Source organism: Gastrolobium bilobum, unplaced genomic scaffold (assembly GCF_033153095.1).
Source record: "Gastrolobium bilobum isolate Gb01-03AN ecotype WA unplaced genomic scaffold, APGP_CSIRO_Gbil_v1 utg36536, whole genome shotgun sequence".
Lineage (NCBI taxonomy): Eukaryota > Viridiplantae > Streptophyta > Magnoliopsida > Fabales > Fabaceae > Gastrolobium > Gastrolobium bilobum.
Window position 1 is genome coordinate 109,075 of NW_026896181.1, and position 26,624 is coordinate 135,698.

At 38.2% G+C, this 26,624-nt stretch overlaps 2 protein-coding genes across 5 annotated transcripts; one reads left to right on the forward strand and one right to left on the reverse strand.

Annotated features, from left to right (window-relative positions):
* Positions 1-4,670: 4,670 nt before the first annotated feature.
* Positions 4,671-6,494, forward strand: LOC133298150 (uncharacterized). Of its 2 annotated transcripts, none has more exons than XM_061497393.1 (3): positions 4,671-4,980; positions 5,164-5,394; positions 6,090-6,494. In XM_061497393.1, the coding sequence occupies exons 1-3, from the start codon at positions 4,768-4,770 to the stop codon at positions 6,168-6,170; spliced, it is 525 nt and encodes a 174-aa protein (XP_061353377.1). In that variant the 5' UTR covers positions 4,671-4,767; the 3' UTR covers positions 6,171-6,494. The 2 variants fall into 2 exon arrangements, with proteins under 2 accessions (XP_061353377.1, XP_061353378.1); XM_061497394.1 differs by having other exon boundaries at positions 6,099-6,494.
* Positions 6,495-7,070: 576 nt separating this feature from the next.
* Positions 7,071-16,587, reverse strand: LOC133298143 (protein ESSENTIAL FOR POTEXVIRUS ACCUMULATION 1-like). 3 transcript variants are annotated; one of them, XM_061497381.1, is made up of 10 exons: positions 16,459-16,587; positions 15,106-15,194; positions 14,661-14,940; positions 13,915-14,549; positions 13,693-13,825; positions 12,076-12,867; positions 8,971-11,893; positions 8,132-8,325; positions 7,918-7,977; positions 7,071-7,650 (listed from the first exon to the last, which is right to left on the reverse strand). In XM_061497381.1, the coding sequence occupies exons 1-10, from the start codon at positions 16,526-16,528 to the stop codon at positions 7,277-7,279; spliced, it is 5,550 nt and encodes a 1,849-aa protein (XP_061353365.1). In that variant the 5' UTR covers positions 16,529-16,587; the 3' UTR covers positions 7,071-7,276. The 3 variants fall into 3 exon arrangements, with proteins under 3 accessions (XP_061353365.1, XP_061353364.1, XP_061353363.1); XM_061497380.1 differs by having other exon boundaries at positions 13,915-14,940; XM_061497379.1 differs by having other exon boundaries at positions 8,132-8,328; positions 13,915-14,940.
* Between the last annotated feature and the right edge of the window lie 10,037 nt (positions 16,588-26,624).

Below are 26,624 nucleotides of genomic sequence, written 5' to 3' on the forward strand. Positions count from 1 at the left end.
ACCACAATTTATCATATATATTTCTAGCAACATCATATTCATTAATCATTGAACTATCATATATAAAATCTCTCTTTCTTAGACTCCAAGCCAACTTTTGTATCTTACTTGCATTGCAAGAAATCCTTCATAATATTTGATTATGGACTCTTTGTCCTCAACCATTACATACAATAACAATATACTTCCAATACGTATCATTTACTTCACTATCATCACCATACAATCCTTTTTATATAACATCATCGATCACATAATGAAATCATAAATTCAACATACATCTTCTTTCTTCTACCTAATAAATGTCCATCATAATGTCAATTACATAACACGTGGAAATATCCAAAATACATAAATACAAGACAATGTCCAAAATACATAATCCCTATGCATTAGCTCTCTACTCAAATACAATATAAAGGATCATGCCCAATACACATTGTCAAGTCTCTAAATCTCCAAATTACATAAGGCTTATAGAGTTCTCAAAATCTACATAATGTTATGTGGACTTATCAAAATGGCTAAATCTACATGTCATGATACATATACATCAAATATGAAAAATATCCACAATTCATGCACTCTAAGGCCTATTGCCCAAGGATAAGCCCTTGCCATCAGTGGTGGTATCTAACATGAAATCCCCAATAAGGGTGAGATGTGAATCTCAGTAAGGACCTTGAAGAGTCACTCCTCTCTACAGTTCACTTATTGTACAAGTATAATGTAACATAATATTATCATCAATCTCATACATGCATAGCATTCTAATAAATCACATCTCATACATACATATCTCATAACCAAGGAACTCATAGGGGTCATATACCATACCCATATAAGGTTCCTTTCTGTGTGGTCCTTTCAAGAGATCTTGTATCTCCTAGGTTGCTACCCTCGTGGAGGTCATAATACCGTACCCATGGAAAGGCCACATATAGCAATTTATGGAGGTCATCTACCATACCCACTTGCGGAGGTTATTCTACCATGCCCATTTATGGAGGTCATTTACCATGCCCACAGAAGATGTCAATCACATATAATCATCTACTGGCTAGAGGTCTCACCATAACATAATATCATCATACAACTTAACATAATTTCATTATTTCTATTTCATAATCTATCATTAAAACATATTCTGAAACATTGCATTATGCAATTCTGCATGCTCTCTATGATGTCATACTTCTACCATGCACAAACATACAAACCATTACCCCAAAAGGACCTGGTGGAACACATAGGAGATTAATTCCAAAGACCAAAGTTTACATCTATAGCGCACTTGATTCAAGATTTTCTCTTTTGCAATTATCACAACCACAATTTATCTTGCAATTGTAACCTATAACATAAAGCGAGATTGTGATCAACATACATATCATTCATCATTTTTAAAACACACATGCTAAGATATTGTCTAGACACATAATTTCTCTCTAACTTTACTTATCCACCTGGGGAATTTCTCTAAGATCTTAGTCTTAGTCTTTAATAATTCAAATTTCTAACAGTCTCTCCACCTTCAAAGTGTATACACGTCCATAACTACATAATCCACACCGCAACACCCTCAACATACTAATTTCATGTCATAATTATCAAAGGTTCCAACATCAACTCTAGCTCATTTTGTCAAAATGATACAAACCATCAATTTATGGATTTTTCTTCAACATAACAACATTCTAAGCATTCTTTACCAAAGATTCCATGATCAAAACATCTACTAACTACTTATTCCATGCCAAATTCGGATTACGCTATTCATCAACCCTAACATATGTGAAATTTTATGAAACTTGATGTAGGTTGAGGAAATCTTACCATAAATAAGTTTAGAGGAGTGTAGGGAGTGTTTTCAATGCATCCATTGACCCCAGACACCCTCCAATGCACAAACCCTAAGAATTTCTTTAAACAAAATCTCCCTCCAATGGCCATCAATTCGAAAATGAAGAGCGGAAGGAAGATGAGGTAGGGTTTCTAAGAAGTTTTTGTGTTTACCTCAAGTGCTCTCATTGTCTCTAGAAGAAATGGGTTTCAAGCTCCCCTTTTGGTCATTCTCTCGGTGGTTGCAGACATAAATGAGGTTGTTTCTAAGTGGGAGACCGAAACCTATGTTTTAAGTTCTGAAATCGTGTTTGCTCTCGCTGACCAACTCGCTTCAACGAGAAAGGGCAACGAGCTCATACAACGCTTGTTGGGGAGCTTGCTTCAGTGAGCAAAAGTTGTCAAGTGACTCTAATATTATTCCTTTTTTTCTATTTCTAGCCAACACTTAGCATATCTTAGTGTGTGTTTTCTCACATAATTCTAAAAATTTAAATTCTAATAATTTATAACAAGTCTCGGGAAATATCTTTATTTAACCCACACTCTATGCTTTGTAATTTATCTGTCATTTCTAATTTCTGAATTCTTTAATAATTCATAAAAATTCTTAACAGTTCATGAAATTTTTTAATAATTCTAATTATGAGGTTGAGATATTATAGTAATATTGTTCCTCATACTTTGCAAGGGTGTTTTATCATATAAAATTTCTCTAATTTCTAATAAAATTTGTGAAGTTCCTATAATAAGGTAATATTATGAAATTTGTGATATATCCCAATATCAAGGGAAAATTTTTTATTTATTTATGAAAAGTAGATTTGGCCGTGATATTTCGATAAAGAGACATCGTGTCAATTTCAAGGGTAGTCCTGTTAACAATATTGACATCTTAGCAATAATGATTCTAATAATTACTCATGTGAATTTATCAGTATAGTTATAGTATCTATTGTGACACCCTGTCCTATATTAATGTTATTTATCTTGTAAACTTTTTATAATTTTTTTATATTTAAATAATATTTTATCTTACTTGCTTCTTAGAAACATCAAAAGAAAATTTATTCCCTTATTACAGGAACTTCACAAATTTTATCTGAAACGGGAGAAATTTATATGATAAAAAACCCCTACAAAAAGTTTGAAAAGGAAGATAACACGTGGTAACGTATTTTTGTAAGAATGATAGAATAGTCATAATAATTAGAAACTCTACTATTGTTAACGAGAGACTTAAATGAAAAAAAACATGTGGGAGTAAATAATAAAAAATAAAAGTGATTCAAAACCAAACCACGAGAGTTTATTTGAACTTTTCCCCATGTTATAAAATATAATTCGAATTCGACTGTTGTGTTTTAAACAATGGACGTGATATTATTACAAAGATTTGATGAAAACTCATTAGAAAATTTTGTAATTTTTGTTATATTTTCGTACTTTTTTTTTCATCTATTCAAGTTATTTTTATTAAAATATAACGAATATATTTTCTTGACCCATGCTTCATAAAGCAAGAATGAAGATAGCCCATTTCATGAAAGATTCTTTACGGAACATTCGGCAGCGTAAATATGACGCGGCTTCCCGCGTGACTAGGTTGCGAATTTGTAGTAACTCACCAGTGTGTCAAAAAGCCAAACCCCATTACCCCACTAGCTAGTTATGGGTTTAGGGAGGTACCTCTCCACCCACCCATAATTTGGCCTGCTCCACGTTACTGTAATTGATGAGTGAGCTAGCGAGCTTTATTAAATAAGAAATGATTAAATTTGTATATTTTTTTTTACTTTCCATACTTCATTGTCATTTTTAATTTAGTTTTCATATTAAATTTTTTTATTTAATTCATATATATACCTCATCACTATCTATTATTAATATAATAGACTATAATGTTAAGAGTGTAGAAATTGGGCTTTTTATCAAATACTATTGTCGTAAGCGGTAAAGAATTTGTGTCCCTTAATCAGAGATTTCTAGTTCTAATCCTGTAAATGGAAAAAAATAGAGAATCGCCCTGCTTAAGGTCTGACAATGCTCAAACCAAACTAGTCTAAAGAATAAATCGATTGAAGAGACTCAAAAAAAGAAATTCGGCTTTTTAACTTTATGATGCAAAATTGAAGATATTAGTTTAATTATTTTAACAAATCATTTCTCCATCTAATTCGAGTGAAACACGCGTGAGGAGAGCATGTGTTTAAATTACGTATTATCCATAGGTGATTTATGCAAGAGTTAAAACACATTTGTCATGTATCGTACTCTATAAGATGCGAATAGATACGTAACTTAAATGTACACACAGGATCTGTGTCTTCTACTGTGCTAATTTCTGCACAAGTTATACATAAAAGTATGCGCAACTTAAACACGCACATTTTTTTTATGAGTTTCATTCATATTAAATTGATAAATAATTTGTAAAAGGTAATTAAATGATATGTTTGTGTTTTTTTTTTTTTTTTTGTAAAAAATCAATTCAACTCAAAAACTTAAGTTGTTGGGTGATGCTACTTGTATTCTTAACATGTCCCTTCACAAGAGAATCATTAAGGACTTAAAAGGTGAATAATACATCAACCGTCCAGCTTATTATACAAAAATTCCACAAAGAAAATATGAGACAGTGACAATTGAATCTGGGACATAAACTCTATTATCTCGTAAAGAATCAAATTAACTCAAAAATAACTTAAGGTATTAGATGATGCTAAGTTAATGTTTATATTATAGCATTAGTGGTCAAAAAGCCAGGAATTGGTGTTATTAAATTGGTTGGGGGCCACGGCACACTGTTTACCCACCCACCATTCTCTCACTAACCTTGTTTGTCTCAATCTTGCTACTTATTCTGTGAAAGTGCTTTTGGTATAGTCACCACCAAACCATAGACATTATTGAAGGGAAGATAAGATGAAGGACGAAGTTCCCACCGTCACATCTCAAGCCACAAACGCCACCACCATGACAAAGGGACACTACAAGTTCTGGGTCTTAGCTGCTATTATCCTTCTAGCTCTTTGGTCCATGTTCACTGGCTCCGTCACTCTCAAATGGACCGCAAACAACCTTACCCGTTTCTCCTATGACTTCGATTCTACGACTCTCGAAGATCTCGATGTGCTCGTATGTTACTCTTACTACATATAAACACAATTATTATGTTGTGTTTTTTAGTAAACTGTGTACCATGAATCTTTGTCGTGTTGTGTGTGTATATATTTTTCCTCACACATCACTTGCTTGACTTGGATTTTTAATTTTTTAAATTTTTATTTTTTTTGTTTTGATTTGGGTTTTGAGAAATAGGAAGTGGAGGAGAGGGAGAAGGTGGTGAAGCGCATGTGGGATGTGTACAGTCACAGGCACAGCAGCACCGCTCGGTTACCTCGTTTTTGGTGTGATGCTTTTCATGCTGCTTATGAACACTTGGTGAGTGATGTTTCTGCTGTACGAGATGCTGCTGTTTCAGAAATTGCCAAGATGTCCCTTCACTCTCTCAATTTGCACCACCTTCCTCTTCATCTTAAATCAGACTTGGTAAGTTAAGTTGATTCCTTTTGTTTTTTTATGAAAATTATTACTTCATGATGTCATGTGCAAATGAAATGTACAATTTGAGTTTCTCCCTCATTGGAATTTGTGAGTTAGCTTTCTCTTGATTTTCCTTCATGCTTTGTTGATTTATGTCTGATAAATAGACAATACTTTGAAGGGAACTATGGGGGGTTACATGGACCAGTTAAGAGTTTTGGATTATGCATAATGGCTTTTTGAAACAAGAATTTCCAATTTATTATATGCTTTTCAAGTTATTCCTCTTAACAGTTTGAAATGCTTGAAAACAATCCTTGGTTTTAGGCTTTCAGCCTTCAGGTTTGCACCAAGTTAACTGATGTGAAATCATCTCATATATTTAACTCAACATATGACTTATATTACTGCGAAAATTGTTCAATTACTTACCCTCTTGACATTCGGGTGGTGTATAATTCTATATCCAGAATTTTGTTGTGTAACAACCATGTAGCACGCGTTTCTCTCAATCTCAAACATATTATACCTTTTTTTTTCTCAATTGACATGAAAGTAATCTCATCTGACATCTCTTATTACGGATGTGAAGTTGTGAATTTCACCCTTTAATTATAATATCATCCCTTTGGGATGAAATGGCTAGCCAGATATACACTTGCTCAGTTGTTAAGATAAATGGGTCGCGTTTTGATGATCAGCTTGTGCAGAACTTTAGGGGATCAAGAAAAATGAAGCACGCAAAGAGTAGCGTGGATGCTACAGTTGGAAGTAACCAATAACAAGAATCATTCCTTTTGCTGTTGAGCATTGAAAGTTGAAACATGACACTGGTGTTGCAGGGACTGAACCAGATCATGTATGAACAACACCTTCCAAAATATTCCCTTACACTTGTCCGAGTATTACTCTTCCCAAATGTACAATTACCTATTCTGTATTGGTTTCGGGATTGAGATATAAAATTTGTGTGTAAATCTTACCACGCTAGGCCTGCTATTTATTGTATATTTTTGTATATTACATATTTACATTTGTAATGTCATGGATGTACCAATACGAAATTGCTTTCTTGGACGGTAAATAAAAAGTATGCTATAAGAGTATAAGACAATCTTACTAATGTGTGCTGTTCGTTCTTGTATTCCCTCTCTTGAACAGAATTATTCCCTCTTAAGAGCAGGGTATGCACTTCTGTTAGAAACTGAAAATGGCAACTTTAAAGAAAAATTTATAAAAGTTGAACAGTCACACGAAGTATGATATTTTGCATTCATTTTATGTTTTGACCTTTAAATTTAATTTAAAATATAAAATAAGTTATTCTACTTATCTTTTTTTCATGTCTATTTTGTCTTAAAAAATTCTGATCTAATGATATTGAAAATTGATAAGTAAATTAGACATAAAAAAAAAACAGATAAAATAACTTATCCCTTAAAATATATATAAAAATTTCTGTCTACGTACTTGAGATCAAGAGCGATTTAACAAGTGTGTCGGACACTTTTTCTCCCATATGTAATTCTAAGCATTAGTAATTTCAACTGCTACTAAAACTTGAAACGTTATAGAAGTATAAGTTGAATAATTACCAACATTTAAATCAAGAAAAAATATTTCCTACACAAATGAGGAATAAATTGAATTATGGTAGAGGAATAAATTGAATTATGGTAAAGGTTGACGGAAGATTATATCATTCTAAGCGATATCAAACGTCAAAACAACTACATTAAGATAACAAAATTGGTTAAGCAGATCCAATAAATGCTGCAACCGTTTCTGTGTAAAAAAGGAAATAAAAACTCTAAATCGGAAAAAGCATTTACAGAGTACGACCAAAATGTATTTACATCTACCGTAATGACTTCCTCCATTAATAATCTTAATCTTCTACTGTCTGGATCTCACCCATCATGATCCGGTTACTCACAACATTAAATCCCAAAACTGAAGCGCTGACCTTTTTCCCTTTCTTACCCTTTTTCTTTCCACCTCCTTTCGAGTTTCCTTCAGCGTGGTCCACATCCTGTATATCTGCATTTGCAGATAGCATGCCTGCAGCACCAAATCCACTAACTTTCTTATCATTCCTACTCTGAAATGCTATCTCCAAAACATCTGATGGTAACAACTCCTTGTAATTGAGAAATTTTTCAATGAATTCATGGTCAGGGTCATATGATCCAAGATTTTCCATGAGAAGCATCTCAGCTTCTGATCTGGATTGCTTCAAACAAAATTCAAGGAAACTTGTATCTGCAACCCACAAAAAAATAGAGAGTTAAAAAGACATTTAATTGTACTTCAAGAATAACATAATCTTCTTAACCAAAAACACAGCTGCAAGATTCAAGCAAAGCGACATACATCATATTCTCAGCCCAATACATGTCATATTTTAATATGACAAGCATATGCCAGTCTACACGCAGGTAAATATTTAATAGTTCAATTCAAAACCAATATCTGGATTAACCCTTCAAACTAAAGAACAGCAACCAAAAACGGAAATGGTACACATACCTTTTGTCCCAATAAGCCTAACACACTCATTCTCACACCAATCTCTGAAGCCCATGGCCTCTGAAAATAATAATAAAAAAAGTTAGTATTTTATAGAAATGTGAATAGATCTAGTGAAGTAGATTAAATGAAGGACTCAATTAGATAGAATGGAGCTACTGCGCAAGTGGAATGAACACACTAAGTTGAAATAATGAAGATATATCTTTCTTACCAGAATGCTTAGTCATGGCATCTTTTTTCAATTTCAACATTGATTGAGAAGAGGCAGGTGATGATGACAGAGACTGTTCAGTTGGTTTGCCACTCGCTGATTTTTGTCGGGTTAATATTCCGGGAGAGTTACCTTTCAAGGGTACATTTTTCGACCCCCAGCTCCCCTGACTTGCAAGCTGAGGGAAATCTGACCTGCTTACAAAGACAATAAATAAATCAGCCACAGCTCATAATTCTCAGCATCAAGACTGGATATTTATGGAATGATTAGCCACCTACTGTTGGATATGCTTCTTTTGAATATCAAGTTTTAAAATAAAACAAATGCCCTTGTACAGTGGCAATGGTCAAGGTAGTCTAGGAAAAAGATGGCACGCCATTCTCCGATCCCATAAGGCAAGAAAGCAAGAGGAATGGGGACAGCCAATCCCCTAAAAGGCCCAGATATACAAGTTAAAGACAAGTAATTTGAAATTCTATGCACTTTACTAGCAGCCAGTTCAAAAATAAAATAAATACTATAACCTATTGTTAAGCCAATAAATCCTTCTGTTTTGTACTTTGCTCGTTTAACATGATATGGAACAGAATTTGATTGCTTGCATGATATCATAGAAACTAAACAAGATTATTTAAGAATTAAGACAATGTATTAAATAGTTGCAACCACAATGCAGCATACAACAAACTAATCAAAACACAGATGTGTGTTTGGATTAGCTTATTTGCTTTCAGAAAAGCTCATAAATAAATTATTCAGGAAAGGTTTTTGACTGTAAAATAATCAAAACCAAGCATGCACATATCAATAACACAGTAAAGAGACAGAAGTCATACTGCTTAGTTTCTTGCTTAGATTGCTCAATTGGACCCCAGAACAAGTCATCATCCCCCTTGTACTTTGACTGAGAAGAGACATTAGAGTTTATCTGAATTGGAGAGGCAGCTTTAGATGGAGAGTAAGCTGAAATTGACCGTGAAGAACTACTATTCCAAGTAGCCTGGGCAGGCTGTGATTTCTGAGGGGAAGGCATTGGGCCAGTGGGCACTGCAGAAGAAGCCTTTTTCTCCTGCTCCTTCAGAATGTCCCTTAATGAAGTTGGTTTAGGAACCCTACCAGAATCAGTAGACCATGCTGGAGAAGGAGATGGGCTCGGTGGCTCACGCTCTCCTTTCCAAGGAACAAAGTCTCCCAGAGAGGGTCCTGCAGGGATGGCAGGCAATACTTCTTTCTCCTCCTGTGCAGAGCGGGAACCTTTTCCCTTATCAATGGGGCTTGAAGCTACAGGCACCTCAGTAGATGTAATGGGCATTGATGTTTTAGCTCCTGAACCCTTTGATTTTGTTGACTTTTTACGGCTTCTTTTAGTATCTTTTGCCTCAATAAAGTTGCTATCATCTAGTGACTCTGAATGCACAGGTATATTTTGTGAGGACAAAGTACTATCTGGAACCTCGGCATCTCTTTCACTAGATTTTTTTAATACTTCTTCTGCTAATAGATCATGTAGCGGACTTTTCTTGCTCTTAAGATTTTGAGAAGTTTTAGATTTAACAGGGTATTCTGTATTGCCTCCTCTGTGACTTTCACCAGATAACTTTATAGAGTCTGGATGGGCCACAACCCCAGCCCAGGGAGTTATCAGACTTGTTGAATTGACAGAAGTAGCAACATCAGATGCAAGCATTTCTGTCTCTGCCTTTCTTTGCTCTTCCTGTTGAATTTCTAAGAAAGACTTTGCCTTGACACCTGGAGCAGGTTTCCAAGCTCTTCCTGCAGGTGATTCATTCTGTGTGGAAATGGAACCAGCTGCCTTGGACTCACCCACAACAACTGTTTCAGTGATGCTTCCAGTAACACTAGCAGGCAGACTACTAACTTCTTGATGATAAGCTGCCTCTGGGACAGCAATTCCAGTCTGATTTCCCTTACCACTTGTTTGTTGCAGATATGTTTCATGTACTTCATCCTTGTTGGCTTCCCCCAACTCCCTAAAGTTTGGCATTTCAGCTTCTGAATGTTTTGATGGTTGCAAAGTCACGTTTTTCTGCGATCCCTTTGCTTGATCAGAAGACTGAGATTTGGTAGACTTTTGCTTCTTCGATTTCTTCTCAGTAGTTTTTTTGGGTTCAAGTGCTTCAACGTTTTGCACAGAGGGCTCAACATTAGAGTTGTCTCTTCCAGCCTGCTCCTCTTGATGCACAATATCTGATTTGATCTTCACAACCGTACCAAGATAGCTGGCCGGTGGTAACTCAGCCCCACTAGATCCAGCTGAAGATATAGCAACAGGAGGTGCAATACACTGTAAATGTCCAGAATTATTATCAGGCTTAGAAGTTGCAGTCATGACAATACCATCAGGTCTAAAAGTGCTGTCTGGAACCCACTCCACAGATTTAACAGTACAGTCAGAAACAGGTTCCTGTGCAATGTGAGGTTCCTCTTTGGATCTGTTCTGATCATGCAATAGGGAACTCTCAACCAGAGTTGATATGGGGAACATTTCCTTCTGATACTTTTCAATAATTTGGTTAGGAAGAGGCCCCCAGTTTTTCTGAGGACTAGTATCCCCAAATAATTGGTTGGGTAGACGTATAGAAGAAGCTTCACTGCTTAAATTATAACTTGTGTCGTGCCTAACTTTCAGAGGTAAATTCAAAGAATCAGTACTAAGATCATTGTGCACACTGGGAATTGGAGTTTGAGAGCTAACGGGAAAAACATCTTGTGGAGGTTGAGGTTGAGAAGGATCCACACCCAAATTCCCAAATAATTGGTGTGGTAGATGTATAGAAGAAGCTTCACCGCTTACATGATAACTTGTGTCTTGGCTAACTTTCAGAGGTAAATTCAAAGAATCAGTACTAAGCTCATTGCGCACAATGGGAATTGGAGTCTGAGAGCTCATGGGAAAAATATCTTGTTGAAGTTGAAGCTGAGAAGGATCCACACGCAAATTCCCCATTGGTATTACACCTGGCAACTGTCCATAAGATGTATCCCCAAAGCGCTGGTTAGACTGCTGGTCCTGCAGCACTTGAGAAAGCAGTTGTTGCTTTTGTTGCCGCAATAACTGCTGCTGCTCCTCCTGCTTTTGTTGTTGCCTCAGCAACAAGAGTTTATCTAACAAGGGCATCTGCTGTGCTGGAGCAGCTGCCTGAGAATGCAACTGCAACAAGTATTGCTGTTGGAGCATATTCAATATTTGCGGATCTTGAGATAGACCAGAAGAAAGTAGCTTCTCTGCTGTCAAAAGACTAGATGGGCTATCAGCAGCTTGAGCCAGTAAATTTCCTAAAGACAATTGATTTGGTGCTTGCAGCCTTTGTTGTTGAATTCCAAATGGCACTTGAGAAAGACTCTGATCATGAAGTAAGTCAATTTTATTCTGAAGGGGATCCAATCCACCCTGTAAGGGATAGTTTGGCCATCCAGCAGCACTATTAGTTAAGCCTGCGGATGTCCTGTCAGACAATCCTTGGATGATTGACATCAACTCAGAATTTTGGGACTGAGGTTGACGGGAATTGTCACTCACTGAGGACAAAAGTTTTGAATGCAGGGATGCATCTTGCACAATATCTGATTTTGGAGCAAGGGCAGCAGCATCTCGCCCCGGCCAATAAGGGTAAGGATTGGGTAAGGACCTCTGTTGTTCAAGTGCCATCCTCTTGGCAAGCAAGTAAAGCTTGTTTCCACTATCTAATCCTGGTGGGCCAAGATTACCAGAATTATTTCCAACAAAACCTTGTAAACCTGAAATGCATATATCATATTGGTATCAAACCCATCCTCTCAAGAAATAGTCAATGCAGTATATACAAAATGGGGGAAATAATTATCAAAAAGAAAAACGAAGTACATTAACAACACAGAAAATACATTTATATACAAATTATCAAAAAGAAAATGGAAAATAATTAAAAACATGTAAGAACCTTCTGATAATGTCAGACTATCAAGTGGGGGACTGCTCTTGTTACCAGACATGAGGGACTCCAGATACCTATTTTCAACTTCTGCAGCAGAACTCTGCCTATGCCTAGAATCACTTCTCAATAACTCAACCTCACTCAAACCAGTAAGGGTATTTCCTAAGGTACTGGAATTTTGCCGGCCAGGTACATCTGTAAATTCATTTGATTTTGGTGCAGAAAACCCTGGTGGTGGACGGGCTTTAGCTCGTAAATGGGGCATGATATCGCCAAGAGATGACCATGTTGAATCAGCTGCTGAATTTTCCAGACGAACAGGTAAATCAATACCAAAATATCCAGCCTCAAACCATCCAATAATATCAATTCCTTTAAATGGACCCTGGATTTGACCCTTTGGATCTCTATACAAAAGAGATAACTCCTCTGGAGCAGTCTGCAGAACTCTCCTGGTTTCCAGTTCAGTGTCCAAAACGCCAGATAGCTGCCTCTTAACAACAGGATCTTCACCAGCTTGCCACTTACCTACTTCTTTAGAGTCAGATAAATAACCCAAATTACTTTCCCTCTGATTATGAGGATCTTTTGGCTGGTATGAGCTCATATGTGATTTTATTAATTTAAGATCACTAGGCCCATCTCTGCTATCGTGCAAGAGAGTGGTTGCATGTTCACTCACTGGCATGGCTCGCCATGCAGCACCAGGATGAACAGAGCTATTTCCTTCAAAGGATGAATCTCTATTACTGGACACCTCATCAGCCACTCTGTAAGACCCTCCATCTTCACCTCTATCTGTAAATAAAATATTTAGAAAATTTCCTGGTAAGTGGAGACAACAACATCAACATCAACAACACCTTTATTCCAAATTAATTGGGGTCGGTGGTAGATGAACCCACATGAAAGATACAAAACGGTTGAAAAAAAAAGTAAAAAAAGCAAATAAATAAATAAATATATAAATAAATAAATAAAAATAAACAAATAAAATAAAAAAAATAAAATAAAGGAAATTATATTTGTGAAATCCAAAACGTGTAGTGCACAAAAGCAAAGTAGAAAATTACTTGAGTTACAAATGTGAAAGAGGAAACCAAATGATGAGAGATAGATAATGTCGTAAAACAAGGTAGAAACAGAAAAAATACATAGTGGGGAAATTATTAATTAAGAACTGAGCTTGTTTGTGACCATGTGAACATACTCAGCAAACATGTTAATCTTCAAAATCATAGGTTTTCAAACAATTTGCGCTATACGGTAATATGAATATCACCTTGAAAATCTAAACAGAAATGAAACTATTAATGTGTGATGATATTCAAAAATACCCAATTCCCAGGGTTTAATTCACTTTTTCCATTAGCTATAACTTCATTTTTTAACATGTCAGAAGATACCTAAGATCCTGTATTTTTTCCATAGTTTGAGAATTGTAACTGGTGTTTTCTTTTCATTTAAAGAGCCTTTTGAGCAATTCATACAACCAAATTTCAAAATTTCAGAAACTGAATATGATAATGTCTATAATAATATCACCAGAGCCTGCTAAAACAATGCAGTTCCAAAAGTTATCCTGTGCCCGAACCTATCTGTAAGTTTATATCCTGAAAGTACCTTGGAGAGGTGCATTTCCAAGCTTCATTCGTCTTGTATGAGTAAAATCTGTTGAGCCCCCCCTTCCATCTTTTGGCACCTGAGGTGCACTGCTACTAATTATTTCCCCTTTGTCAATACCCTTTAGGACAGACTGTTGAAACAGAAAAGCAATACACTAAACCACTAGAAGAGACAATGGCATCCAGCAACGATACAAAATGAAACAAAAACAGCAATTACCAGTTCCTCAGAATTTGGTACCAGAAGAGCTAGAGGTTCCAATGGTTCATCCTGTGCGAGATGAGGTACCTGCAAAAAATCATCATCTAGTTTTCTATATGTATTCATATCAGTCACTCTGTACACATCAAGCAATTTTGTCCTATTATATCTGAAGAGGCAAGATTCTTCATGCCCACTTTCAGCTTTATCCAATGCAGTTCCAGGGTATGTGCTATTCAAAGAGCTACCACCAGAGCCAGCGCGGCCATGTCCAAGACTAAAAACTGAGGGCATATTCTCACCGCGACCACGCCCATAGGAAAATGTAGACACTTGTTTGTTTGGTGTTGTATTTTGGGAAAGGGGAGGCTCTACCCTTCCACGGCTTTGTGAGTAGTTAGGTCTCCATGGCCGATAATGATCTCCCTCCTTCTCATCCTTTCCATGATTAGAAATGTGAGACGAACCTTTGTCCAGATGTATATCACCATCTTTTCCAGACTCGGTCCATTTTTCACGAAGACCTTCTGACTCCTTATCATCAGGACCCCAGCGTGTGTTCCACTTACTCTCACGCCGCTGATCAAAGTTAGTTTCTCGGCTTCCTGGATCATTCCGTCTATGGCTATCAGATGTGCCACGGCGTGCTTCTCCTAAGTTCCTTGCAGATGGATTTTCTGACCATCGATCCACTCTCCGAGAATCACCAAGGTCTTTGTCGCCATTCCGATTTTCTGTCCACCTATCCACTCTCCGAGAATCACCTAGGTCTTTGTCACCATTCCGGTTTTCTGTCCACCGATCCACTCTCCGAGAATCACCTTGGTCTTTGTCTCCATCCCTCCAACGATCCTTACGTATGGAGGACATAGTGTCTCTCTCTTCATCACGCCAACGATCACGGCGTCCACCTTCTGATTCAAACATGGATGGCCTAAAGACATCCTTTCTCTTATGGGTATCATGGGCATCCTCTCCATTTCCAGATGTCTTAACAGTCTCTGGGCGATTGCCATACAGTGGATTTGACAACGCATGGTTTTCCTGAGTCATCAAAGATAGATAAGGAAGGGGGAAAGCAAAAATCTTTGAACCAATTATAAATTATTTCTCGGATGTTAAAGGCACACCCAAATCTTATTTGCTGAGAAGCATTCTACAAAATTACAAACAGACAAAAAAGAAATTCTAGAAGTAGTCAATACACACCACAGCTCCTGTTCCAGGTTTACTCTCCCCTGGCTTTGGCAGAAGCCACTGTGGTGAGAGTGGAATAGGAATGTCAGAGCCTTGGGCATCTGCACAAAAGATATAGAAACTTTAATTATGGGGGGGGAAAAGATTTTAACCAATCTCAAAAAGTTCCCAAAGATATTAACGTGAGTTTCATAAAATACACGTCAAGCATGTAAGACACAGAAGACAAGCTTTGACCACTAAAAAAAGTAGAACACAGTTTGTCAAACAATTTAATTCCCCGAGTAAAAAAAAACTTAGCAGCATTTAACATAAGCAATTAACTGCCTTCTCTTCTGTTCCAATACACCCACGCCACAAACATACCAAGAAAACAGAGAAAGATAAGCATGAGAAGATTAATGAAAAAAAAAATTAATCTTTTTTAAGGAAAAGAGATAAATTATGCATTGACAGACTCATGCAACAAGAAGCTGAAGTCAACAGATCAGTAAGATCAAACCAATATATGCCTGATTATGTTGAGTACAACATTAACAGTCACTCATGGCATGAAGAATGTGAACATGCAAGTTGATAATATCACCTGCACGCATGAATCAGTATATGACAAGTATGTACACCTGCGAATTATATGTATGGAAAGTTCCAAAAAAATAAAAAACGCAATCAACCATGCAAAAAAGAGAGAGAGAGAAGCGACACTCTCAGTCAGTATATCAAGCAACATCAGATAGAATCAGGTGGCAGCAGCCTGATTTGAAATAATCTTTTATTTTGGTAAACATGGAAATAACTCAAAAGACCAAAAAAAATTTCACATTTCAACCATTAGGAAATTAGTATTCCCCAAAATACAACCTGAATAGTGAAATCTACCAAGTATCTTAAAAATAAAATTAATTTCAAAAAACAGTGACATTTAGTGTAATGTAAAGCTCTAAACTTCTAGACCTCAAGTTTACAAAGGAAAACAGAACAAACCCGGAATAAAAAAGAGGGGAAATGAAGCATTATCAGGTAGTTCAAAATTCAAACACTTAAAGAGTATAGATAAGAAGAGAACAGAATGCGTCAAGTAAACCCCTTAGTAACGACGAATTCGTCAATGTCACTTACCTCACTTACCTCCCCAATCCGTACACGAAGCAGAAACAAAACCCTAAGCTCGAACACAGAAATGAACTGCATTTCGGTTGTTAACATAACGCAAATAAAAATAAGAGCCGAAGTGGCTGGCGGAAGCTAGGGTTTATGTGCGGAAGTGAGAAAACGGAACGGAAGAGAAACGGAAAAAATATAACAATAAGAAGAAATAATCGGAGCGAAGAAAAAGTCACACGAGATTAAAAAAAAAAAAAATACCTTTGGAGATCTGCAATGGAGGTGCAGCAGAGACGTTGAGGCGAGTTTCGGAGGTGGCGCGTTCAGCCATGGAAGATTGTTGATCAGCGAGAGTAGGAATGAACCGAATGAAAGCACTGAGCGAAAACCCTTTCTGAACGAGGTAAGATTGTGAGAATATAGGTTAAGCCTTCAACCCAAGATAAAAATGTGTTAGGGCGCACGTTAAAACTATGCAAACCCCGTTGGCGCACGTTAGTGGGAGTCACAGCTTTGTTCTCTGACCCCCGATTGTTATTTTGTTCGACGAGTTCCTTGTGATTTTTCGAGCAAAATAAATAATAACCACGCGATGAGAAATTGAACGTGTCCAACACGATGTCAATATTTGAAGGTCGTGGTTCTCACGCGCTTTGGGTAGTGCGAACTGGGAAGGGTTTTTGTGCTGTTAGAATTTCCCTGGTATTTATTTATTTATTTTTTTTTTGGTACAGGTATCCCCGTTCAATCTTCTCCGGGCACTATGCCCTTGTGGTACGGCTCGTTTGGGCTAGCCCCTCATTGTAACAGTGGGTGCACTAAGCTTCGCAACCGGAGAAAGGACAAGACTAATTCTCCAACCGAAGTTTTTTGACTTATCCTCTAGCCCCCAAAAATTTTCCAAAAAACTGCTTGAGGCAGGGTTTGATCCCTGCACCAAGCAATCCCTTAGGAGCTCAGCTGTCAACTGAGGTACCCCTACGCTTGGGTATTTATTTTTTCGATTACTTTGAGGGGTGCGCACTTCCCCACAACCCGATGGATACGAAACGACGTGGGAGAGAGTCGTTTGTGTCCCACACTAAAGGCGATGCTAAAAGCGGACGGCTATTATGTGATCATCAGTTTTTGCATATTTATTATTTTGTTTTTTGTTTTTTGAGATAATTAGAGTTAATAGATATTTGCAAACATGGGGACTACATGGCTTGGAGCACATGGCGTGCAGGGTAAAATCACGATGTTGTTCTTTCTGTGTTTCTTGTTTCTTTTGCACTTCCTTTTCTTTTTTTCTTTTTTTCTGCCACTCCTTCACTTGTGGTTGGGTTGTGGACAAGTAATTTATATTATGATTTTGCACTTTTGGCTTTTATCAAGGACCAAGCTTTGTAACATTATAAAATAATGACATGAAGTGCGGCAAATTAACTTGTTTAATTTAAAACTACTTTGCAAGTTCTAAATAAAGGATTTAGTATATCAGACTTTTCCTTTTAATAATAATTTTGAGATAAGTTACAGGGAAAATAACATTGTTTTAAAACCTCGTCCCATCTCGGGATAAATCCTACTTGCACGTTGACCCCTCTAACCACGAAAGTTGAACCCATAACTCCCGGGTCAGAGGGGTCATTGCATTTTTATTTTTAATTTTAAAAATTATACATGAAATGACGTTGTTTGATGTGTAAAAAAAAAATCTCGTGTTGGCTAGAGTTAGAACTAGATCTGAAATCTGAATCGTTCTTCTTCTTCTCTTTCGATCTTCTCTTCTAGACACAGATTCGGTCTCCAAAAATTTTTAGAGGCATTTTAGCAAACAACTTTTGGGCAATGGTTAGCAATTAAATTTGTTTATGAACTATTATGACAGTACTAGCCAAACTAGATGAAACAAAGAGTGAAATTAGTGGAACCATGTGCAACGACTCAGAATTAATCGGCTTAGAACAAGGTCGACCAGTGATCGATTGAGCTTGCGTGTGAATAGAAGAATGGTTGAACGAAAAGGAGAGCTCAAAGCTGGAATGATCTCGTCAATCAGATCTGGGCTACCAATATGGGGCTCCGGTGAAAAGGAGCTCTACATCTTGTGATATCGGAGCTCCGCTTATGAGAGTCATCGACTACTACTCGCCTGGCTGTTGGTTGTGTGGCCACCGTCAGCGGCCTGATTAACGTTGCTTGTGGTTCCCTTTGTCGTCATCCCTTTTTGATTTACTTCGTTCGATGTCGTAACAATTTGGTATCCTAAAACTTTAGAGCTTAGTGAGTTTGGTTGGTCCATAACTTTTGATCGGCTAACATCCAACTGAATAGTTGTGGAAAGCCCTTTGAATCTTAGTGGCTGCTGCTTTTCCTTTTTCCTCATGGATCAAGTTTTGGAGCATCTGCATCATGTTCTTGCATGTAGCGTTCATCTCTGCAAAACCAGATCGAATCTCCAAAAAAATGATGGAAGTAGTTGCCATGGTGGGTTCAACTCTTAGCGAAAGCACTAATTGTTAAAACTAAAACTTTCTCACTTCGAAGGGAGAATACCTCATTAACCAAAAGGTTATGAAAGTACTTCTTTGCTAATTTTGAAAGAGAAATTATAGAGACTTATATAACCATACTCTCCCTCGTAAAACAAAAATTGCTCAAAAGGCAAATACATGTTTGGCATCACACACTCGCACAACATAAACTAACAATAAAATCCTATTACATGTTAGCTATAACAACCTTCCAAGTCACTCCTTAATTTCCTTCCCTTGTCTAACAACATTATAATTGCCCATTTGTATCAATATAAATAACGGTGTTATACCTCATACTAGAATAAATAGTGCACATATATATCCAAAATACCAATAGATAACAGAAGACACTGATCCAGGCTTGATATAATAATAACGATAATAATAATAATAATATCCTTTGATAGCATAAGTTCATTCATGTTGCACAATGGAATCATATATTGTGCAATACTCAATTGTGCAAATCGTCTCATTGATAATCAGCCTTGGAGTTCTTTTTTTTTTTGGTTAAAGTAAATAGTGGAGACTATCCATGTGCAAACTTTAATTTCTACTCTTATTATTTTACTTCAAAACGGAGTTGGGTTTACAACCTACACAATTTTTCACTCTTTTTCTCACTTTAACAGAGCTAGAAGTTATTGCAATAATATTGTTACAAAAATTAATAGAATTTCGATTTTGTAGCATTTTCATGGGTTAGGTTATGGTGTTATACATGATACTGGACTAAGCATTTCTCCAAAAAAAAGGCTTTGTTTCCACGATCGTGTGATCTCTCCGCCTCAAGGCGATTAGTTCTTGGCTTTGGTTGGGGGATACTCTTGAAACAAATTCCAAAAAAAAACATACACATGTCCAAAACTCTGGTAGGTAACATAAGGTATTGATCAAGACTTGATATAAAGCTCAACAAAAATAGTAATAAACTTTGGACAGCACAAGCTCATTGACTTTTCCTGCAAGAATAAAAAACTGAAAATCTCAATTTCGCAAATTGTCTCATTGTTAAACAACGACGAGGTTCTTTTTTTTTGTTGATTTCAGATATTAGTGAGTAAATAGTATCGGATGAATAATGTTTAAAGTCGCTTTTCGGATGAAAAGTGCAGATACTGGTTCTGCTTCACGGTATAAATGTATACCGGTGAAGTATACCGAAAAATTATAATAAAAATATAAATATTCATAGAAAAATATCTAGGTCCACGATATCAAGTTTGGAATAAGAATAATGAGCGTTAATGTCAGAACTAATACCAGCTACGTATAAAACGCGTATCGATAAAGTGCTGCGAAAATTATAATAAAAATATGATAATTCCTAGAAAAATGTATAGGTTCAGAATATTAAGTTTGGAAGTAAAATAATTAGCGGAGCTATTAGAACTAATACGGACAGATTGATTAAGTGCTCCTATAAATAGAAAATATGCACAAAACCCTATGCTATTATTCAACTTCTACGTAGAGATTTTCTTGGCTGTCACCTTCCTTCCTTCTTGAAAGCTTGAGCCTTTTGCATGAAAAATGACTCAAGAGCACCCTTTTACATCATTTTCTTCTTGTTTGAGTTGATCAACCATTGATACAACTTGAAAGTAGCCATCTTGAGGCAAAAAGACCCCTTATTAGAACTTTCTTGTTACTATTTTAGAGAGGTGAGAGTGAGTCTTGTGAGTTTTTAGAGTTGGAGCCAATATCAAGCTTGCTTGGAAGCTCTTAATGGTGAGAAGAGTGATTGGCATCACTACATTTTCGTGTACAGTGCTTAGCGGAAGCAAAGAGTGGATTTTTCAATCTCAAAGACACTCTGTTTTCTATTTACAAAGCCTTAGGAACATTCTACACCTTTGTTCTTGAGTTTTTATTGAAAAGAATGAACTTTGATGCATGTATTAAGAGAAAGTTTGTAACCTAGGTGTAAAAATAGTATAACACATCTAAAAATGCATGCTTGAACGCTTGTAAGTGTTAAAAATGGAACCTTGAAAGAATATCTTCGCGAAAATGCAAAACTACATTTTGTCGCGAAATATCCGGATATGAATATCCAGATATTGAGTTTGTGATATCTGGATATGGATATCCGGATATTGGGCCTGTGATATCTGGATATGGATATCCAGATATTGGGCCTGTGATATCTGGATATGGATATCCAGATATTGGGCCTATGATATCTGGATATGGATATCCGGATATTGGTTATGTGATATCTGGATATGGATATCCGGATATTGGGTCTGTGATATCTGTATATGGATATCCGGATATTGAGTTTGTGATATCTGGATAGGGATATCCGGATATTGACCTGTGGTATTTGGTTATTGATATCCGGATATGTCCTCGAGGAATATCGAGATATTTTGGGAAAAATCATGTTTTGAGCTATTTTACTCAAACAGAAGTGTGGTTTAGGTTTCTGGACCCTTAATTGGTTAGTATGAACCTCTGTAATGATTTAACTAAGCCAGAACCACTAATATTGAAGACTTGTGGCTTTGAGATAAGCCTACGGTCATTAAACGAAAAAAGAAATGTTGTCCTAATGCAATGAGCTTCTAGACTATGAACATTAGTGATATTTCTAGTATGAACAAACTGTGATTGTGCTGTTTGGTGACCCGTGGACCTTGTGTGGACTTCTAATTGGTAATATTAGCTTGACAGGTAAGCTTTCATGTCCTCAGTTTTACCCATTGATGGTTCCACCCTACCTCATGGAGGGGTGATTTATATATATGATGTATTTTTTGAAATTATATGAAGAATATTTGATATGTTGTTGAGCTATTTTTATAAGTGCAAATGTCATATGATATGTATATGGGGTGTTCCACCTAGACGGTAATCCCTGAATATGTGGAGACATACAAGATGGTAACTCTGTGGTGAGATACAAAAGAGGAGCCTTGTATTGTGGGTTGTAGACGTACGTAATTCCTACCTTTTATTCTCTAGCCAGTAGGATGTATACACACATGACATAGACATATACTGCATTGCATGGATATTTGACATTATACTGTTATTATCGTTTTGAAGTTATGTTGCACATGTAAGTGAGCTTGGGGTGAAAAGTGTTGGGCTTCCTCCTTCAATGCTAAGCCCAAGCCCATTTGAGGGGTTTCCTAAAAACCCTAACCCTAATTTCCACCTCTTCTATATATACTCATTAGTTGTGGGTGGAGGCTAGGTCAGATTTGAGAGAAAAATTATTTGATTGTTTGAGTAAAGCTTTATGCTTTGCATTTGAGAGATCTCTAGAGAGAGTTTGAGTGAAACATCTCTAGGGTAGTTTGATTATCACCATTGTTGGAGAGGTTGAGTTAACCACCACATTGGTGTATTTGATTCGTTGTAACCATTATTTTCATAGTGGATTTCTGATCTGGACTAGGTCCCGTGGGTTTTTACTTCTTCATTGGAGAAGGTTTTCCCACGTTAAATCTAGTTGTGTTCTTCTTCTCTCTCTCCTGTTTTCGTTTTGATTTTCCGCTGCGCTGCCTGACCTGGTGAAGTTCAGGCCGAGGTATTGCCGAGATCCGAGATCAGGATCATGTTGATTGACTTCCGCACAAAAGGCCCCTAAGCCGAGCTTGAGGGAACCGAGTTTTCCCAACAGTGGTATCAGAGCTCGAGTTCGACGGGTTCTGAGGAAGATGAGATGGAGACCAGTGGCATAACTCATGATGGAGATATGTTCAAGTTGACCGCAGATAATTTCACATATTGGAGACCGATGATGGAAGATCATCTCTACTGCAAAGATTTGCATGAGCCCATTATCTTTGATGAGAGACCGGCAGGCAAGACAAATAAGGAGTGGGAGATCCTGAGTCGGAAGGCGGTAGCCACGATCAGGAAATATATTGATAAAAGCCTCTTTGAACACGTGTCCGAATTCACGAACGCATATGAGTTGTGGATGAAATTAGAGTCCATGATTCAGAAGAAGACTCCCAGTAACAAAGCACACCTGGTTCGCCGACTTGTTAAGCTTGAATACAAGGACGGAATGAGCATGATTGAACACCTGAACACATACAAAGGTATTGTGAATCAGCTGTCAAAGGCTGATATGAAAATTGATGAAGAATTGCAGGCATTACTGTTGTTTAGCTCGCTGCCAGAAAGCTGGGATACTTTGGTGGTGACCCTGAATAACTCGACTCCAGATGGAAAATTGAAGATGGATGTCGTGACAGACAGCCTCCTGGGCAAAGAATCCAGGAGAAGAGAACGAGGTACTTCGAGTACGTCTGAGGCCAACATTGCTGAGAACAAAGGGAAATCTGACTCCCGGGGTAGAAGCAAAAGCCGGGGTAGAGGTCGTGATAGACGAGACAAGTCCAGAGGTCGGTCAAAGCCGAAATATGAGTTGAAGTGCTTTTACTATGGAAAGACAAGTCATAAGAAGCCAGACTGTTGGACCCTGCAAAATGACGAGAAGAACGGCTCTGTGAAGCCGGATCAGATTATTCCTAAGAAGAGGGAAGACAAGAGCACCACTGCGGTGGCTGCCAACCCGGATGCCGAGATATTCCTCCTTGGTGAGGATAATTATTTGAATGTTGCATATGATGACTGCACCTGGATTGTTGACTCTGGTGCCTCCTTCCACGTTACTCCACACAAATGTTTTTTCTCCTCTTATCGAGGTGGTGATTTTGGAGTCGTGAAGATGGGAAATCAAGTGACCAGCAAGATTGTTGGTGTCGGTGATGTAACTCTGACCACAGATGTCAGATGCCGACTTGTGTTGAAGGATGTGAGGCATGTTCCTGACATGCGTTTGAACTAATCTCGGTAGGCAAACTTGATGATGTCAGGTTAGTGAACTACTTCGGTAGTGTTAGATGGAAGCTGGCCAAGGGAAATTTGGTCGTGGCCCGAGGTAAGAAGGAAGGCTCCTTGTACGTGATGCAATGAAAGATCAATGGCGGAGAAGCCAATTCTGTCCGAGATGAACCTAGCTTGGAGCTATGGCACAAGCGCCTCGGCCACATGAGCGAGAAAAGGCTCCAGATCCTGAACAAGAAAGGATTATTGACCGGGTTGAAAGGCCAAGCGTTGGAGAGTTGCACGCATTGCCTAGCTGGAAAGCAGCACCAGGTTTCTTTTGTGAGACCGGATCAACCTAGACGACGCAGGTATATTCTTGACCTCGTGCATACTGATGTTTGCTCCATGTCGGAGAAATCTCTTGGAGGATCTCAGTACTTTGTTTCGTTTATTGATGACCATTCTCGCAAAGTGTGGGTATATTTGTTGAAGACTAAAGACCAGGTACTCCAATCCTTTAAAGAATTCCATGTGATGGTTGAAAGAGAGACTGACAAGAAATTGAAGGTGGTCCGATCTGATAATGATGGTGAGTATTGCGGCCCATTTGATGCATACTGCAGAGCGGCCGGGATTCGACTTGAGAAGACGCCCCCCAAGACACCTCAGCTGAATGGACTTGCTGAGAGGATGAACAAAACAATTGAAGAGAAGGTCCGAAGCATGTTATCCAATGTCGGATTTCCAAAATTATTCTGGGGAGAAGCCGTCAAAACTGTTGTTGATTTGATCAACCTCTCACCATCACGGCCACTTAAAGGAGAAATTCTAGAAGAAGTCTGGACAGGTCGGAAAGCGGCCTACAATCAACTGAAAGTGTTTGGATGCCGAGCTTTCGTGCATATCCCTAAAGATGAAAGGGCCAAACTTGATGCAAAGACAAAAGAATGCATCTATCTTGGTTCGCCGACATGTGAGTTCGGGTTCCGACTTTGGGATCCAATTAATAAGAAGATAGTGAGAAGCCGAGATGTGATTTTTCATGAGCACGAGAACATTCATGACATCTCGAAGCCCAAAGTACGGGTTACTGTCAGACGTGAAGAACCCGTTCCTCCTGTCCGAGCTGAAGCAGGGGGAGAAAATCAAGAGAATGAAGAAATTGATGACCAGCAACAAGCTGAAGATAACCAAGACACTGAGGTCCGAGTTGAAGATGAGATCCGGGATGAGAATGATGAACCGGGTTCTCAAGCTGAAGAACAGCCGAGATATCCAACTCGAGAAAGAAGACCCTCTACAAGATACCCATCTGATGAATACACCGTTGTTGCTGAAGACGGTGAGCCTCAGAGTTATGATGAGGCTATGATGAGCTCAGAGAAAGAAGAATGGAAAAAGGCAATGCAAGACGAGATGAAGTCTCTGCACGAGAATCAGACTTATGAGCTGACTGAGTTGCCAAAAGGAAGACGGGCTTTGAAGAATAAATGGGTCTACAAGATTAAGAATGAAGAGAACGGGCAAAAGCCGAGATACAAAGCCCGGATTGTAGTGAAAGGCTGCAATCAGAAGAAAGAAGTTGATTTTGAGGAGATTTTTTCTCCTGTGGTGAAAATGACCTCGGTCCGAACTGTGTTAGCCATGGCGGCTTCGATGGACCTCGAGGTAGAATAAATGGACGTGAAGACGACATTTCTTCACGGTGACTTAGAAGAAGAAATATATATGGAGCAACCTGAAGAATTCCAAGCTCCAGACCAAGAAGACTTGGTATGTCGTTTGAAAAAGAGCCTCTATGGCTTGAAGCAAGCACCTCGGCAGTGGTACAAGAAATTTGAATCATTCATGACTGATCATAAGTTTGAGAAAACTGAAGCTGACCACTGCGTATTTGTGAAGAGGTATGAGGCCGGAGATTTTTTGATTTTGTTGTTATATGTTGACGACATGCTTATTGTAGGGAAAGATAAATCGAGGATAGCCGCCCTGAAAAAGGCGTTGAGCTCGTCCTTCGCAATGAAGGACCTCGGCCCTGCAAAGAAGATTCTCGGAATAAAGATTATTCGAGATAGACAGAAGAAGCTACTGTGGCTGAGTCAAGAGAAATATATTGAGAAGATTTTGAAGAGATTCAGCATGGACAAAGCCAAAACAGTGAGCACCCCCTAGCCGGACACATAAAGCTGAACCAAAAGCAATGTCCGAGATCTGATGAAGACAAATATGAGATGATGAAGGTCCCTTACCAATCCGCCGTCGGAAGCTTGATGTATGCAATGGTTTGCACTAGACCCGACTTGGCGTATGCTGTAGGAATGGTAAGCCGGTATTTGTCAAACCCCGGCAAAGAGCACTGGGAAGCAGTGAAGTGGATCTTCAAGTACCTCCGAGGTACGACCGACTTATGTCTCCGATTTGGAGAAGGCAAAGCCGAGTTGCAAGGCTACTCGGATTCTGATTTAGGGGGAGATGCCGACTCGAGGAAGTCGACTACAAGATATTTGATGAGATTTGCTGGAGGAGCTGTCTCTTGGCAATCAAGACTTCAGAAATGTGTTGCATTATTGACAACTGAGGCTGAGTACATTGTCGCTACTGAGGCAAGCAAAGAGATGTTGTGGATGAAGAAGTTCTTCATGGAACTCGGCCATGATCAAGACAAGTACGAGCTGGGTTGTGACAATCAAAGCGCAATCCATCTTGCGAAGAATTCAACCTATCACTCCCGCACTAAGCATATTGATGTGAGGTATCACTGGATCCGGGATGTGGTGGAAGGTGGAGAGCTCGAACTCGTCAAGGTGCACACTGTCCAAAATTGGTCCGACGTGATGACGAAGCCGGTTCCAGCAAGAAAATTTGAAGACTGCTGTGAAGGAGCCGGGTTGATGCTGAAGCCGACGCATTGAAGTCGGAGGGGGAGATTTGTTGGGCTTCTTCCTTCAATGCTAAGCCCAAGCCCATTTGAGGGGTTTCCTAAAAACCCTAACCCTAATTTCCACCTCCTCTATATATACTCATTAGTTGTGGGTGGAGGCTAGGTCAGATTTGAGAGAAAAATTATTTGATTGTTTGAGTAAAGCTTTATGCTTTGCATTTGAGAGATCT

Bases quoted from the DNA above. Each gene is read 5' to 3' on its own strand.
- LOC133298150 (XM_061497393.1), top strand. From the start codon at position 4,768: ATGAAGGACGAAGTTCCCACCGTCACATCTCAAGCCACAAACGCCACC. The intron at 4,981-5,163 runs GTATGTTACTCT...TTTGAGAAATAG, and splicing joins TCGAAGATCTCGATGTGCTC to GAAGTGGAGGAGAGGGAGAA. The intron at 5,395-6,089 runs GTAAGTTAAGTT...TTTGATGATCAG, and splicing joins TTCATCTTAAATCAGACTTG to CTTGTGCAGAACTTTAGGGG.
- LOC133298143 (XM_061497379.1), bottom strand. From the start codon at position 16,528: ATGGCTGAACGCGCCACCTCCGAAACTCGCCTCAACGTCTCTGCTGCA. The intron at 13,826-13,914 runs GTAATTGCTGTT...CTGTTTCAACAG, and splicing joins TACCAAATTCTGAGGAACTG to TCTGTCCTAAAGGGTATTGA. The intron at 7,651-7,917 runs GTATGTGTACCA...TGTGGGTTGCAG, and splicing joins TAGGCTTATTGGGACAAAAG to ATACAAGTTTCCTTGAATTT.